Source organism: Nicotiana tomentosiformis, chromosome 1 (genome assembly GCF_000390325.3).
Source record: "Nicotiana tomentosiformis chromosome 1, ASM39032v3, whole genome shotgun sequence".
In the NCBI taxonomy this organism is placed as follows: domain Eukaryota; kingdom Viridiplantae; phylum Streptophyta; class Magnoliopsida; order Solanales; family Solanaceae; genus Nicotiana; species Nicotiana tomentosiformis.
In genome coordinates, this window is record NC_090812.1 from 59,694,233 (window position 1) to 59,711,124 (window position 16,892).

The window sequence follows — 16,892 nt, forward strand, 5'->3', positions numbered from 1 at the left end:
TAGGTCTAATGAATCCCTGATCAAGAAAGTCTTGTAACTGCTCTTTCAATTCTTTCAACTCTGGCGGGGCCATACGGTATGGTGGAATATAAATGGGCTAAGTGCCCGGAGCCAAATCAATACAGAAGTCAATATCTCTGTCGAGTGGCATCCCCGGCAAATCCGTAGGAAATACTTCTGGAAATTCACGAACAACTGGTACTGAGTCCATAGAAAGAACATCCGCACTAGGATCGCGAATATAAGCCAAATAGGCTAGATACCCTTTCTCTACCATACGACGAGCTTTCATATAAGAAATAACCCTGTTGGCAGAATGACCAAGAGTTCCTTTTCACTCTAACCGAGGTAACCCCGGCATAGCTAGGGTCACTTTCTTGGCATGACAATCTAATATAGCATAATAAGGGGACATCCAATCCATACCCAAGATGATATCAAAATCTACCATATCAAGAAGTAGAAGATCCACACTAGTCTCAAGATTACCAATAGTAACCACACACGAACGATAGATATGATCTACTACAACAGATTCTCCCACCGGTGTAGATACACACACAGAAGCACTCAGAGAATCACAAGCCACAACCAAATATGAAGCAAAATAGGAGGACACATAGGAATAAGTAGATCCTGGATCAAATAGAACTGAAGCATCTCTATGGAAAACTGGAATAATACCTGTGATCACAGCATCAAATGACTCGACCTCAGGCCTAGCTAGAAAAGCATAAAATTGGGCCTGGGCCCCACCACTCTGAACTGCGTCCCTGGGACGGCCTCTAACTGGCTGGCCTCCACCTCTAATGGTCTGACCTCCACCTCTAATGGCCTGACCTCCACCTCTAGCTGCCTGACCCCTACCTCTAGCTGGTTGAGCAGGCGGTGAAGTAACCGGTGCCGGTATGATGGCACGAGAATCTTGCCGAGATCTGTTACTCGCCAATCTAGGGCAATACCTTCTGATGTGACCAATTTTCCCACACTCATAACACACATCATGATGTCATGGCTGCTAAAGCTGAAGCTGACCCAGATGGGCCGGATAACCGCTGTAGTAACTCTGGAGTGGTGGTGCACTGATAGGAGCTGAATGTGCACTAAATACTGGATATCAATAGTAAGGCATAATAGGACCGTGACTCTCTGAAGCACCGGGAGATGCATGAAGTGTTGTATGAAATAGTCTGGGAGGATGACCCCTACCAAAATTACCTTTGCCTCCAGACAAGGCACCACCGAAACCACCGAACTGACGAGGCCTCTTATCAGACCTCTGCCCTCTCTCCTGTGCAAGAACCATCTCGATCCTCCTTGCGACATTAGTAGCCGCCTGAAAAGAAATCTCACTTCCGTTCTCCTTAGCCATCTGAAGTCTGATAGGGTGAGTGAGTCCCTCAATAAACCTCCTCACTCTCTCTCCCTCCGTAGGTGGTAAAAGGAGAGCATGACGGGCCAAATCCACAAAACGGGACTCATACTGAGTAACAGTCATACTGCCCTGCTGTAGACGCTCAAATTGCTTGCAGAATCTATCTCTCAGTGTGATAGGGAGGAACTTCTCCAGAAATAGCTGAGAGAACTACTCCCAGGTAAGTGCAGGCAATCCGACTGGTCAGGTCAATGTATAATCTCTCCACCACCTCTTGGTGGAACCCATCATCTGAAATACAGCAAAACAACCCCATTGGTCTCAACTATACCTATGTTCCGCAACACCTCGTGGCAGTGTTTAAGATAATCATGTGGGTCCTTAGAAAGTGTACCACTGAAGTGAACTGGAAAGAGCTTAGTAAACTTATCCATTCTCAATAAGGCCTCAAAAGACATGGCGGGCCTATCACCGGTCTGTGCCGCAACAACTGGCTGAACTACCCCAACTAGCGGGGATGCTGGAGCCTGATTCTGGGGAGCCATCTGCTCTGGAGCGGGAGTACTCAGAGTTTGTGCTCCTCCCCCAGTCTGTGAGACGGCTGGTGCCACTGGAAATGTACCATTCTGGGCCACGCCCTCCATAAGACTTACCAATCGGACTAGAGCGTCCTGAAGTACTGGAGTGGCTATGAATCCTTCCGGGACCTGAACTGGCCCAACTGGTACATTCTGAACTGGAGCTTCCTCATGAAGATCCACATGAGATTCTATAACAAGTGTAGCTGCTCGAGCTCTGGACTGAGCTCTACCTTTGCCTCTGTCTCGACCTCTAGCACGACCCCGGCCTCGACCTCTACCCCTGGTCATAGTTACCACAGGGGGCTCTGGTCCCTCTCCATCAGTAGAGGTATTACGTGTTCTCACCATCTGCAAGAAAATAAGAGTAGAATGATTCAATCATCGATGATAGAATAAATTCGCACGACAGAATAAGAAAGAAGTGATATTATTCCTAAACTTTATAGCCTCTGAGAGATAAGTACAGACGTCTCCGTACCGATCCTTCAGACTCTACTAAGCTTGCTCGTGACTCGTGAGACCTATGTAACCTAGTGCTCTGATACCAACTGTCACGACCCGAAATTCTCACCTTCAGACCGTGATGGCGCCTAACATTTCACTTGCTAGGCAAGCTAACGTTAGAATAATATTATCTATTTTTAAAATAATTTTTAAATTTATTAATAATAAAGAACAAATGCGGAAGTAAAGTCTAAAATATAGTGAATAATCCATAAAAATAACGGTGTCTAAATACCATCCCAGAATTGGTGTCACAAGTGCACGAGCTTCTAGAATAATACAAATAAGGGTCTAAATAAGATAAAGCTATCTGAAAATAAACACACAGCTAAAGTAAAGTAGATGGGGACTTCAGAAACTGTGGACGTCGTGCAGTTATACCTCAAGTCTCCTCTAGTAGCTGAAATCCGAGCAAGTTTATGGTACGCCGATGGGACCAACTTCGAAATATGCACAAGAAGTGCAAGTGTAGTATCAGTACAATCGATCCTATGTACTGGTAAGTGCTGAGCTTAACCTCGACGAAGTAGTGACGAGGCTAAGGCGGGTCATTTACATTAACCTGTACGCAATTTTAGTAACAACAATAAATAATAAAAATAAATCAGATAACTCATTTATAATAATTGAAGTCAACCCAACAGTCATAACTAATTATCATTTCTATTAATTTCTGATGTAGCGTACAACCCGCTCTCACAATATATTCATACTCCATTCTGTTGCGGCGTGCAACCCGCTCCTCCAATATATTCATTTTAATCAAGTCTATTGCGGCGTGCAACCCGATCCCCCAATATATTTATATATATCGACTTTTAAATAAGTCTGTTGCGGCGTGCAACCCGATCCTCCAATATGGACTTTTAATAAGTTTGTTGCGGCGTGCAACCCGATCCTCCAATATCGACTTTTAATATGTTTGTTGCGGTGTGCAACCCGATCCTCATATATATATATTCATTTCGATCAATTCTGTTGCGACGTGCAACCAGCTCCTCCAATTTATTCATTTACCAATTCTTATAGAAGAAATTTCTCCAATAAATGCAACAATTAATATAAAATTTTAAGACAACAAGCATACAATATTTATGATTTAATTATGAAACAAATAATGACAAATAACAATTTATTATGGAAATCAGGGAGAAAATAGGCAGTTTAATATTTTATATACTAAATGTCAAGTAGCAATTAATGTACATAATTCAAATAAGCATGTAGCAATTATTACAGGAATTCAAGAATTAATATTTGACAAGGAATTATGAGTGAAACAATTAATATAATAATTCATTCATGATTTAAAATAATTTATGATTTTTAAATAATTATACAAATAATTAATTCGACGACGTATAAACACTCGTCACCTTGCCTATACGTCGTTCATATGCAATTCACATAACAAATAATTTAAGAGTTATATTCCCCCAAGTCAAGGTTAACCACGACACTTACCTCGCTTTGCAAATTTCAATCAATTACTCGAACACAACTTTTCCTTTTAAATTTGTCTCCAAAAGCTTCAAATCTATTCATAAACAATTCAATATACTCAATATGAATCATAGGAAATAATTCCATATGAAATTACTAATTTTTCGGGAAAAAATCTCGCATTTGCGAAAAGGGGCTGCCAGGCGAGGCCTCGCATCTGCAGAGGAAAAATGCGCACATGCGCTGACCTCCGCTTCTGCGATTATTGTGTCCGCTTCTGCGGACGCGCGGGTGCGTGCAGGTTTCCGCACCTGCAGACGTTTTCCCATCCACGCCCGAGCGAATCTGCGATGGAAGGCTCGCTTCTGCGAGCTTGCACCTGCGGTCCAAAATCCGCAGGTGTGATTACACTAGAAGGCCAAATATCAGATTTTTCCTTAAGTCCAATTCTTGTTCCGATTTCGATTTGAATCACACTCGGGGTACTCGGGACCCCGTCCGAATATACCAACAAGTCTCGTAACATAATACGGACTTACTTGGGGTCTAATATCACGTCAAACAACGCTGAAATTATAATTCACACCCCGATTCGAACTTTTGAGTTTTAAACTTTTCAATTTGCAAATCTTGTGCCAAAACATATTAAATGAATCCGGAATGACTTCAAATTTGGCACACAAGTCATAAATGACATAACGGAGCTATTCAAATTTCCAGAATCGGATTCCGGCTCCGATATCAACTTTCCAATTAGCTGAAATTTGTTTTAAAAAATATAAAAGTAAGTGAAAATTAAAAAAGAAAAGTAAAATAAGTGGAAAATAAAAAAAGTAAAGTTAAAAAAGTGAGAATTTAAATATAATAAAAGTAAAAAAAAAATAGAAAATTACAAACTAAAAGTAAAGGAAAGTGGAGAATTTTTTTTTTTTTTTTTAAAAAAAGGGAAGTGAGAATTGTTTTTAAATAAAAAAATAATAAAATAATAAAATAAAATATGAAACAATTTAGAAATTTTTTCTATAAATAGAAGAGAAATGTGAGGAGAAAGGAGGGAGAAAGAGAAGAAAAAAGAGAGGAGGGAACTAAGAGAATTTTGTTTTCTTCTTCTATGCTAAGGGAATTTCTACTCGTGTCATTCTTTCTTCGTCTCTTCTTTTCAAAAATTCTAGCTATTCATCAACCAAAACCCAACGAAAATACTTCATAACATCCCTTTTTACACTCCAAAAAGTGAAGTCAATAGTCGAGGTCGAGGATTTCGTTGGAGCTTCGTTCACTAGCTTTGATGTTCTTCTTCGCTTATGCTTGTTCGACGTTCGTCTGAGTTACTGTATATGTCCTTGAAAACTCATTTAGTTGGAAATTTTGCATTAAAGGTTTATTCTTTCCTCTATTCTTTTAATCTTATTTCATGTGATTTTATTTATTTGCCTTTAAACTTTGTAAATAATAATGTAAATTAGTCATTAAATGCTATATATTTAATCATGTTTCTGGAAATATGGTATTCAAATTTGCTTTAAAGTTGGAAAGATCTGGACCCTAATAAGTTTGGGCTTCAATTTTGGATTGTAGGGTATTGGTATATGATGGTTTATTTATTCAAATATCTAAAATCATATACTTTTTTCATAAGTAATTCCATAATTCATGACCTTACAATAATCTAAAAAATATAGGAAGAATAATGAACATCGATAGAGTGCTTTAGACACGCCTTTAATTAGTTTATCGCGATTATGTATACGTTCGCGTGGTATAATTGTGATTTCCAAAAATAAAACTGAAGTATGTGCTAACTTTGGCCAAAACAATCTTAATAATAAAATGCTATTAATTGTGTGCACGTACGCGTGACAAGATATTGACATAACAAACAAAACAGATTCACACACGTGATTCGTTTAAAAGATAATTCTATATTTTAATAATTAAAAGCGGATAGATAAAATATGAAAACCAATAAATCAAAATTTATCTTAAATTAATTCAAGCCAAGCTGTAGTCAATAAAGCGACCGTGCTGGAACTACGGGACTTGGAAAATGCCTTACACCTTCTCCCTGGTTAATAGCATAATAGGGATTATTTTCGCAAACCAATAATAAAAGAGTCAAATCTTCCTTTAAATAGGGATTCAAATAAATGGTGACTTGGAACACCCAAAAAATCAATTCCAAGTGGCGGCTCTGTAAATAAAATAATCCCTACTCAAATTTGTCACTTTAGTTGGAAAAACTCTTTAACCCACAACAATCCATACACATATCTTTTGTGGGGGAAAATGAGTTGTGACAGGATTCAAGAGTCATAGAATTATAGTCAAGAGTCATAGAATTACCTGAAACATTTGTAAATAGTTACAACCAAGAGTCATAGAATTACAGCTAAGACTCATGGACTGCCAAAAAGATAAATTGCAAATTATATTGCACTCTACATATGAATTATCACCAACATTTTAAGAGTAGACACTACAGCCAAGAGTCATAGAAAATAAATAAAAAGAGAATATATTAAACTCTAAGAAGTTGGGCATCTTAAACCAGAGGAGCATATTCCAGAATGTTAGTAAAGGCTTGATGGCCCAAATTTCAGTCTTTGGGAGATTCAATGTAGTTCCATCCTTTTCCTTGGGATAATCTTTTGTAATGCCTGAAATATTTGTAAATAATCAAATACTTTAGGTTCAAAAGTAAAGAAACTAATAGAACCTCCTTTTAATTACCTTTAAGTAGTCAAGATTTCAAAAATAGTCCTGGAGAAAATTATAGTTAACTATCCCTCTAATCAATCCTCAAAGGTGAGTCTGGATATTCTGAAATAAAAGAAATAATTAACATATTTAATATTAAGTAATACACAAAAATAACTATATTCATTACTAATCGAAGATAAATTATTACCTTCTTCAACTTGCTCAATTTTCTGGACTTCCTCCAACATTTCTTCAAATTTGTATTCCTTGGAAGGTGATCGTATCCATTGTTGAGTACAAATAAGAGCTTCTACTATTTTTGGTGATAAAAAACTCCGATAAGAATCAAGAACTCGACCACCTGTACTAAAAGCCGACTCAGATGCAACATTAGAAATAGAAATAGAAAGAACATCCCTTGCAATATTTGAAACTATTGAATATTTACTAGATTAAGCTTTCCACCATGTCAAGATATTAAAATTCCTGGTCTTCACCACATTATCCATCAAGTATATCTCAAGATCAAAGCAAAAGTCTGTAATAAACAATAAAAAAAATAGAGGAACACAAACTAATTTATTTTCAATGCAATACAGAAGTTCTGGTTTTCTTTCTTTCCTACTTTCTTTCTTTCTAAGGTTGAAAAACAAATTAAAAGGTCACCGATAATACCTGAAATCAAGATGATAAACTTGTCTTAAATGGAGGTTGATAATGACGACTTGAACAAAGCTTGAACTTAATCTAAACAGAGGTTGTCGATGACGACTTGAACAAACCTTGAATTTGAAGGCTGGTTGCTTTCATGAAATGAATGCACAACTAATGGCATTAGGGATTTAGTCGTACAATTTATGACATTGGGGATTTAGGGTGTAATTTGCTTTGGGCTTGGGCTTATTTTATTGTTCTACAGGAGTGGGCTACAAGTTAACTCCAACCTATTATTAAATTGTTAATAAACAAAGATCTTGACAAATTTAAATAAATATTTAGAAATTATATTATATTAATACTTTAATCTATAAAATAATTCTAATATATATATATATATATATATATATATATATATATATATATATATATAATGTCGGGTTGGTTTGGTTTCGGTTAGACTTTTTTTAGTTAAAACCAAACCAAATATCGCCGGGTTTTATTTTCCAACACCAAATCAATTAAATCAAACCATAGTCGGGTTTTTTTTTCTCGGTTTGACTCGAATTATCGGGTTTGTGCGATTTGTCGGTTTTATTTGTACACCCCTAGTCTTGTATAGAAGAGAAAAAGGTTAGTGATGGTTTGTCGCTTGATTTTTGAAATTTTGCTATTATCACATGTAGCAGTTCCTGAATAAATACTGTAAGAAGGAAGAAAGATATCAGATATGAATATAGGTAAAAGATGTAGTACACATTTTACCCCACTTCAAACTGGTTTTGCTAAACGGTAAAAGTGACTTCATATAATTCTTTAAATCCAGGAATGAACTAGTGGGGAGTCTAAGAATTCGAGTTTTTTCTTGAGTTCAAAATGTTAGTCCATTTTACACTTAGGCGGAATAGCCAACTGATTATTCTAGTCAAAGTTCAAAATACGGGATTTGGCTGCCAAATTTTGTCAATCTGTCCCTTCCTTGTATATTCTTGACAAACAAAGTTTTATCTCTCGTAGTTTTTTGGCTTCTCCATCACTCTAAAGTGTGCTAACCACCATAAAATGCACAATTAAGAACAACATAGAGAAGCTAGTAAAAAAAATCTAAATAAAGCAATTGCAATTGACCTTGTCAATTCCAACAGTTAAAAAATCAATCATAACTTCTTGATTACATTTGAACGATGCCTAACTAAGGCCAAACTCCAAACCAGCCTAAGGCCATTAAAAATTCCACTAAAACCATCTCCTATTTGTAATTTGCGACCAAATTCCAATATGTTGTAACAATTTCAGAATATTCAATCACAATCTACTCTTGGGAAAGCTGACGCATAATTTCTTCCATGCTTCCCTATCTGGCTCACGCTCTTCAACCTTAGCCTTGATCGCATCAACAATGCTCTCCTATACACCAAAGTAACATGAAATTCAAGCTTTATAATTGGGAGAATGAATTACTGCACATCGATTTGAACATCAAGCATGTCTCTAGGGACTCTAATACATTGGCGTTGTCAATAGGATAGCTACGACATAAATCAAAAGGGTATATACAATCTGAGAATGACTTGCGCCTGTGAAGCCTTCAACTAAAACTTATAAATTTACATCACATTCATAACAATAGTAGAGTACTTTACGCCGTAAAATCATAAATTCAAACAATTTTGTAATAGATTACCTCGATAAGGTTGTGTTTAAGAAGATAATTATTAGTGATGTTGAGAAAAATATCTTTGGTGTACTCGGGGTGACCTTGAATGCCCATTATGTGATCACTATATATACCTAAACATCTCAATTCCAGTCTTCTCGGATCGGACCAGGCCATCACCTCTTAACAAAAAAGTGGATATCCAGGAAAAAAATATTTACCTGGTAATATACATTAAACGGTAAATGCATGACACATGTCACTCTTTTTACATAAATTTTTAAAAGTTAACCACGGTTGAGTTATATGACAATAGAATACATTACATAAAATAAAAATAAAAGATTGAAAAACCATTACCCAAAAAATTGTACTTAAATCCATAACCATGATATAATATTGTAATTATTCACTGTTATCCATTAAAAACTTTTTTGAAACAACTTTGGTGTTCAAAAACCAATGGTGGGTAGTGCTAAGTTTGGTGGTTGGAATCACCGATTGAGTCAGCTTAATTTGTCGAGGCAAAAGCCAAGCTTATTTTTCTACTTAATACTCTCTTGATCTAATCTTTGTAATGAGTTTTAAAGCAAAATACTAAGCAGCACATGCTGTTAGATAACAAAATATAAAAACTGGATCTTGAACTGGAATATTTTGCTATATCTCCTAAATACCCTAGTTGAAACTTGGATACTTTTCTTTAGCATAGTTGATCGAACACTCAAACTCTCTACCCTACAAGATGATTAAATTGTGATGACTGATCTCTTGTGTGATAGTTACATTCATATGTTTGCATATGTAAAAAAAAATTATCTGGCACAGAAGTAGGGATTAATTGTTTTTAGTAAGAATGAAATCTGCCTCAACTCTATAAAAAGAATCCTAAGATATATGGGGTTGTCTATAATTGGATCCACATTCAATTTTACCTGCTGCTTCTGGGAGTGATTAAATGATCCAATATTGAACCATACAACTGTTTACTCTTAAGCCTGAAAATACCAACGTGGTATCTAAATTACATGTCTCTTTTTGGCAAAATGGTCGCGAGATAATCCAAAAATACCATTTTGGATTTGCTTGTAATATTTATCTGCGTACATCGCAAGTAGTTTTTGAATCCTGTTGTCCAAAAATTATACTCACCACCAAAACTTGGAACATGTTAAAAGCCTGGGTAACTGTGGACTGCACTATTACAAATTTACAATGGTGAGAATGACTTCATAATCCAACAAATTTGTTAGTCCATTCCACAATTTGGCCAAATAGCCAATTGATTATTCTAGCACCCCCAATATTTCTTATGGGCTTGAAATATCTAGTCAAAGTTCAAGAGATGCAGTATTTTGTCAATCTTTCCTTTTCCTTTTGATCTTCTTTGTTTGTGGATTCTTGAGAAGCCAAGTTTCATCTATCGTAAATTTTGGCCTCCATAGCACCAAAATGTGTCAACTTCAGATTGTTTTAAAGGAAAGTTACATATTTAACTGATCAACAAAAAATATTTACAGTCCATAACGATATACATAAATTATACACTAATTATGTATGTATTATACATCTGTTAGGTATTTTTTTTTTTTTTGTGATCAGCCATTTAGCTCTGTGCCTCTTGTTTTTAATACTTTAGCGATCAAATTGTGCATGGTTTTACTTTTTGGACGGGTTACATGTTATGGTCAGCCACGGAACCACGACCAGCAACACAATTAAGAATAAAATCTAAAAAATGCAATTGCAATTAACATTGTCAATTCCAATAGTTAAAAATCATCTTAAACTGTTGATGACATCTAAGCGATGCCGAAGTCCAACCTACAAACCAGCCTACATCCCTTAAAAATTCCTCTAAACAACATCTCCTATTTACACTTGTGACCAATTACAATGGCCTCAAATAATTTCAGAATATTCAATCACAATCTACCCTTGAGAAAGCTAACACACAATTTCTTCCACACCTCCCTGTCTGGCTCGCGCCCTTCAATCTTCGCCTTGGCTACATCAGCAATGCTCTCCTATATACACCAAAATTAACATATAGTCAAGCTTTATAATTGGAAAATTAAATTATTTCACATCGATATTGAATATATATCAATCATGCCTCTAGGGACAATAACACATTCTAAACATGTGGGCTGTGGCACGTTTGACTGTTTTGGGCATCATTTGACACACATAATAGTAGGGGCCTAGGGGGTTATATTAAACTTTAGGTCAGCTAGATAAGGATTCTAAAACATTGACATCATCAATATACATAGGACCGCCACCACCTAAACTGAAGAGGACATGGACAGATATATGAAACATTCTACGAAATTATATTTGCAGTTTGAAATTTTGTTTGAACATTTATGTCGACTACATCCGCAACTAAATTGACATTCTACAATATAAAATCATAGATTCATCGATTATGACTTATAATTAAGAGGGGATAAGGACTCTTAAAACATGAACGGCATCGGTAGGACCGCTACCACCTAGATTGAAAAAGACATGGACGGATGAATCATCTTACTAAAACCAAAATCGGAGTTGATATATATATAAATATACAACATTCATAACTGTACTATAGTGTTTTACACCGTAAAATGTACTAATACTTAGTATGGGGCCGATACATATATGTATTATGTAGTGCTTACCTCAATAAGGTTGCGTTGAAGAAGACGATCAATGAGATGGAGGAGAATATCTTTGGTATACTCGGGGTGACCTTGAATGCCCATTATGTGATCACCATACCTAAACATTTCAATTCCAGTTTTATTGGACCATGCCATCACCTCTGCCTTTGGTGGAAGCTCTCGGATCTAATTTCAAATCACACACACATTTTAGTCAATTTTGTCTTCGCTATCTTTCATTTTCCCCTTTTCAAAAACAATATATAGAGGAATTCGAAGGGAAAGAAATATTTACTAGTAGAAAGAAAGCAAAAATTGATAGTCTTTGAGACAAACCTCATCGCGGTGACACTCAATAACTTGCATAAATGCAGGTAAGTTGAGAGTGTTGAATAGCTTGGACGTTGATAACTTAACGGTGGTGACGCCAATGTCCCATCCAGTTGTGGCTCTCTCTATAACTCCACCCAATGATCGTCCTAATATCTACACCACATAGACAGACCCTTTCAGATATAAATACATAAACAAAGGAAAAGGCTCAAGAAAAGACATAAACAAAGAAATTATGCATGGCTTCATAAAAGTCAAATTTAAATGCGTCATAGTATGTCAATGTTCCAAGAAATCTCATTATTTGATATGATCCCGTCTCAAGGAAGAATAGGACTAACTATATGACTTACTTTAATAATTAAAAAGAAAAGGCATATCCACGTAGAAAATGTTAACGTTGTAATAGTAAGACAATAATTTAATTAGGCAGCCAACATATCAAACTGCCTTTTAAGTTTGATTTGGTGGTTGAAATCGCCGACAGTGTCAGCTTGGTGCTACTACACATTGGATGAGCTTATCTTTGTACTTAATTCTCTTTTGATCTAATCCTTCTCATGGGCTTTATTATAAAATAATTAGCGGGACATGTTAGACAACATAAAATAAAGCTCGGATCTTGTATAGGAAAATTATGAAGTAATGGCCAAATTGCTATAAAGTTTAAGTTAATCACACAACAGTGTAAACAATTGTCATACTATCAATGTAAACTGTACTGTTTTTAACAGATTATTAATCTATTTTCCAGTTTATTATATTTGACTTGCTATAAAGAGACATTTGTTGTTCTAGTTAGACTTAGTCGTATGATGTAAAAAAATTATATACCATCAGTGCAAAAAACTTATAGACTCAGTTGCTATAAAGACCCTAATTGCAACCTGGAAAGTTTTGTTTAGTCTAGGGACGAACATTCCCTAGACTATCATTTAGTTTTAAAAACTGATTTCTTGTGTGATAGTTGCAATAGGTTTGCATATTTTTGAATTGGAAGGCGTAAATCATCTGTCACACTTAGTTATATACCACTATTTGAAATATTAGTGAAACACTAGATTTCTTATCTCATATTATATACTTTTCGTAAAAAAATACCAACTGAAAATGGAGGATTTCTCTTCTCGAGAAATAAGTGAGTTATTTCTTTGCAAAACTTCATATGTGGCAATTTCGTTGGGTAAAATAGTGGTTATAAAAGAAATAAATCACATCAGTTTATGACAAAAGTGTGAGTAAAAGATTAAAGACAAAACACGTGACTAAGCAAGAATGGCTGACAACAAACTTTGATGGAAAATCTGGCTCAACAGTAGAAAAAGTATCCCAAAATAAATGAGGCTGTCTATAATTGGATCCAGTGAATTTAAATTTATCAGCTGGGGCTGACGGGGACCAAATAATCTAATATTGTATATAAAGTTAACATCCAATCTTCTGTATCCAAGTCTCATTTACTCTAAGTCAGAAAAATACCAACGTGATTTCCACATGTTCAGTCTCTTTTTGGCAAAACGGTCCCAAATCTCACTCATAATTTTATTACTAGTTTTGGACCACTATGGTCCTGCCATGTAACAAACCCACCTATGGTCAAAGAAGACGGGTCGCAGTCTTAAATGAATTCTAGGGAATAAATGATTAAAACTTAGTCGCTTTTGGTATTTAAATTAAATCAAATAATTTAATTATAATTGTTAACAATAAAAGTAAAAATTTCACTTAATCATAATTAAGTGATAAATATTTGTACAAAAATACATATCTTGTATTAATTAATTTTGTGTAAACATCAAAAGTGGGTAAGTTTTCATAAGGAGAAAGAGTTGAGAATTGTCCTAATCACTAAGTAGTATTAATTATTTAAGTACAGATGGACGTTACTATTTACTATTAAGCTAATCTAATTAATTTTCCTTTAGGCATTAGGTAATTAAAATCTACTGATCCGATTAAAAAGAATAAAGAATTTCCTATTAGGAGGTTTCCATCTTCAGAACTCCAATTCAAAATCCTTTGTGGACCAAATCAGTTATTGGTTACTATTGGATTATCCCTTGAAAAACATTTATCCTTAACAACTTGCCTTTTTACCGAAATCGTCAGTAAGTTTTAGTACGAATTTTTGACATAAAAAGAGTTAGGCAACGTAAACTTTTGACTGTGGATGACAGACAGAAGACCTTACTTTGTGGAATTGTTATTAAAATAATAATCCAAACATGTGCAGACTGATCAGATTTCCAAATAAAATATTTTTCCCTCCTAGTATTACTCAATCACATAGCATAAAAAATAAAAAATAAATAAAAAATAAATAAATAAATAAAATTACACAAAATTAACAATTTTCTATATTGAAATTTCCAGTAAATATACAGAATTTTAGGTAAGATTCTATAAAGTAAGCACTTATTGACTTGCCATTATAATAATTCAATTTGCATAACTTAAAAAGTAAAATTAACGACAAAGGGTCAAATATACCCCTGTATTTTTGAAAATGGTCTAAGAATACTCCTCGTTATACTATTGGGCTATATATAACCTTCCCGTCATACTTTGGAACAAATATACCCTTATTTTGGATGGAGTGTCACGTGTCAATACCAGATGAAAACGATCCATTTCTTTTTTTTACCCGATCCGTTTTAAAAAATTCACCACCCGACTCGTTTTAAAATTCAGTTTTTTTAAAGCATATATTTTGTAAAAACTGGAATTTTTTTTTTGTAAAAACAGAAAGAAAAAAAAAAGAAAAAAAAAAGAGAAATTTGCAAAATATATATTTTTAAGTCTTTTCAGTTTTTTTAGAGTTTTTTTTTGTAAAAACTGAAAAAAAAATTAAAAATACTTTAAAAACTGAAAAATATATATTCTGTAAAAATTAAAAAAAAATTGTAAAATATATATTTTTAAGTCTTTTCAATTTTTTTAAAGTATTTATTTTGTAAAAACTGAAAAAAAAAAATTAAAAAACTGAAAAAAAAAAAAAAAAAGACTCTACTAAAGTAGTGGACTACACATGCATTAGTTATAAAAAATAAAAATATTTTGCAAATTTTTTTTTTTTCAATTTTTACAAAAATAATACTTTAAAAAACTGAAAAATATATATTTTCTAAATTCTTTTTTTTTCAGTTTTTACAGAATATTTAAAAAAAAAAATTTTTTAGTTTTTACAAAAAAAATATTTTAAAAAAACTGAAAAGACTTAAAAATATATATTTTGAAATTTTTTTTTTTCTGTTTTTACAAAAAAAAATTCCAGTTTTTACAAAATATATGATTTAAAAAAACTGAATTTTAAACGGGTGGGGTGGTGGGTTTTTTAAAATGGATCGGGTAAAAAAAAGATATGGGTCGTTTTCATCTGGTGCTGACACGTGGCACTCCATCCAAAATAAGGGTATATTTATTCCAAAGTATGACGGGAAGGGTATATATAGCCCAATAGTATAACGAAAGATATTCTTAAACCATTTTCGAAAGTACAAGAATATATTTGACCCTTTGCCGTAAAATTAATTAGCTAGGATTTGGCAGGTCTGGGGCAACTGTCCAAACCTTGCCCTTTTTTGTTCTGTACACTGTTACTTGGTAAATGAAATTCTTTTACTTACCAAAAAAAAGTAAAATTATTTTCAAAACAACTGCTACAGAAAAATTAAAAAAATGTCACTACTGTTAATTTACTTTTGATTCTTTACAAAACCATTAGAAATAATTGGTGTCATTTGCCGGTGGTTTTAATTTAGCTCTTACAAGACTAGCTCTTGGATTTTTTCCCAAAAATAAATTAAATAAAAATTATGTGCTTGGATTACTTTTTGTGAAAATATTTTTGAAGAACATTTCCGTTGTGTAAATACTTTTGATATTTTAAGAAAAACAAAAGGCCACGTATGAAACGTACCACAACAAAGCATAACAAATACCTTAATGACAAGTGGAAAAGGCAGCAACCAAAAACTAAAGACTAGAAAGAGACGCAAATTAAAAAAGACAGCTGTAAGTAAAAGAACTCTAAACAACAAAGCATTAAAAAAGTAAATAAACTGACGATCAATTAACAGCTTGAAAATGGAGTTGTAATGACTAAAAATGTAATTTAAAACAAATACCTGGTGACCAAAGCAAATACCCAAAACTTTCTTCTTCATGGAATCAAGTTTTTTGAGCAGATTGAGTAGTTTACAGATCCACAAATCATTACCGTGAGCGTCATTACAACTACCGGTGATCACAAATCCGTTGTATTCTCCGATCTCATCATCCGCCGGAAACTCGCCGTTAGCCACGCGGAATACGTCCCACGTTTCCCCTTCCTCCGCCAGCATTCTCACGAATACACCAAAATAACCGCCGTATTTCTTTTTCACGTATTCTGAATCCTCTGCACATAGTAGAACTGCAAATTTTTTTCCTTCCATTGTTAATTACTGATTATTTTTCTTCAGACGTAAATAAAGTAAATGAAAGCTTTCTCCTATCCTCTCTCACTGAATAATATATATATATGTGTGTGTAATATTCTCCCTCTAGTGGAGGTCTAGAGAGAGGGAGCGAGAGAGATTAGATTTTTTCAATTTCGTTTCGCTTATGAGTTGATGAAGGAAGGATGAAGAAACAAGGTGGTTTATATATATAATCTGAAAGAGGTGAATAAAGTTATTTTATTTGCAGTTTCGTCCTTTGATTCTCAGTTTACTTTTACTTATTTTAAGGTATATTATAATGACTTAATTACCCCTTGATTATGTTGAAGCTGTCATCATTTATCCGCTTTGTTTTTAATTGAGTATTTAACGTTTAAGACTTCTGTTGTACTTATTGAATAGGGGTGATTCTAATTTTGGTGGTTATTAATTCCTTTTTCTAGATTGTTGAATAATTTGTTTGCCATATTAAATTAAGCAATGAGGTATATTTAGAAAGTAAATTTAGGAGTTATTAGAAAATATTGCACGTTGTGATTACTGGAGAAATTA

At 34.1% G+C, this 16,892-nt stretch overlaps 1 protein-coding gene and 1 long non-coding RNA gene across 4 annotated transcripts; both read right to left on the reverse strand.

Annotated features, from left to right (window-relative positions):
- Positions 1–6,221: 6,221 nt before the first annotated feature.
- LOC104111541 (uncharacterized) lies at positions 6,222–7,465 on the reverse strand. Of its 3 annotated transcripts, none has more exons than XR_689738.4 (4): positions 7,279–7,465; positions 6,812–7,141; positions 6,634–6,723; positions 6,222–6,560 (listed from the first exon to the last, which is right to left on the reverse strand). It is a non-coding gene; the product is annotated as an uncharacterized lncRNA (long non-coding RNA). The 3 variants fall into 3 exon arrangements; XR_689739.4 differs by having other exon boundaries at positions 6,812–6,964; positions 7,279–7,458; XR_689737.4 differs by having other exon boundaries at positions 6,812–7,457.
- Positions 7,466–10,649: 3,184 nt separating this feature from the next.
- LOC104111543 (gamma-glutamyl peptidase 5-like) lies at positions 10,650–16,517 on the reverse strand. Its single transcript, XM_009621255.4, has 4 exons — positions 16,026–16,517; positions 11,902–12,051; positions 11,584–11,751; positions 10,650–10,944 (listed from the first exon to the last, which is right to left on the reverse strand). The coding sequence occupies exons 1-4, from the start codon at positions 16,332–16,334 to the stop codon at positions 10,843–10,845; spliced, it is 729 nt and encodes a 242-aa protein (XP_009619550.1). The 5' UTR covers positions 16,335–16,517; the 3' UTR covers positions 10,650–10,842.
- Positions 16,518–16,892: the final 375 nt, after the last annotated feature.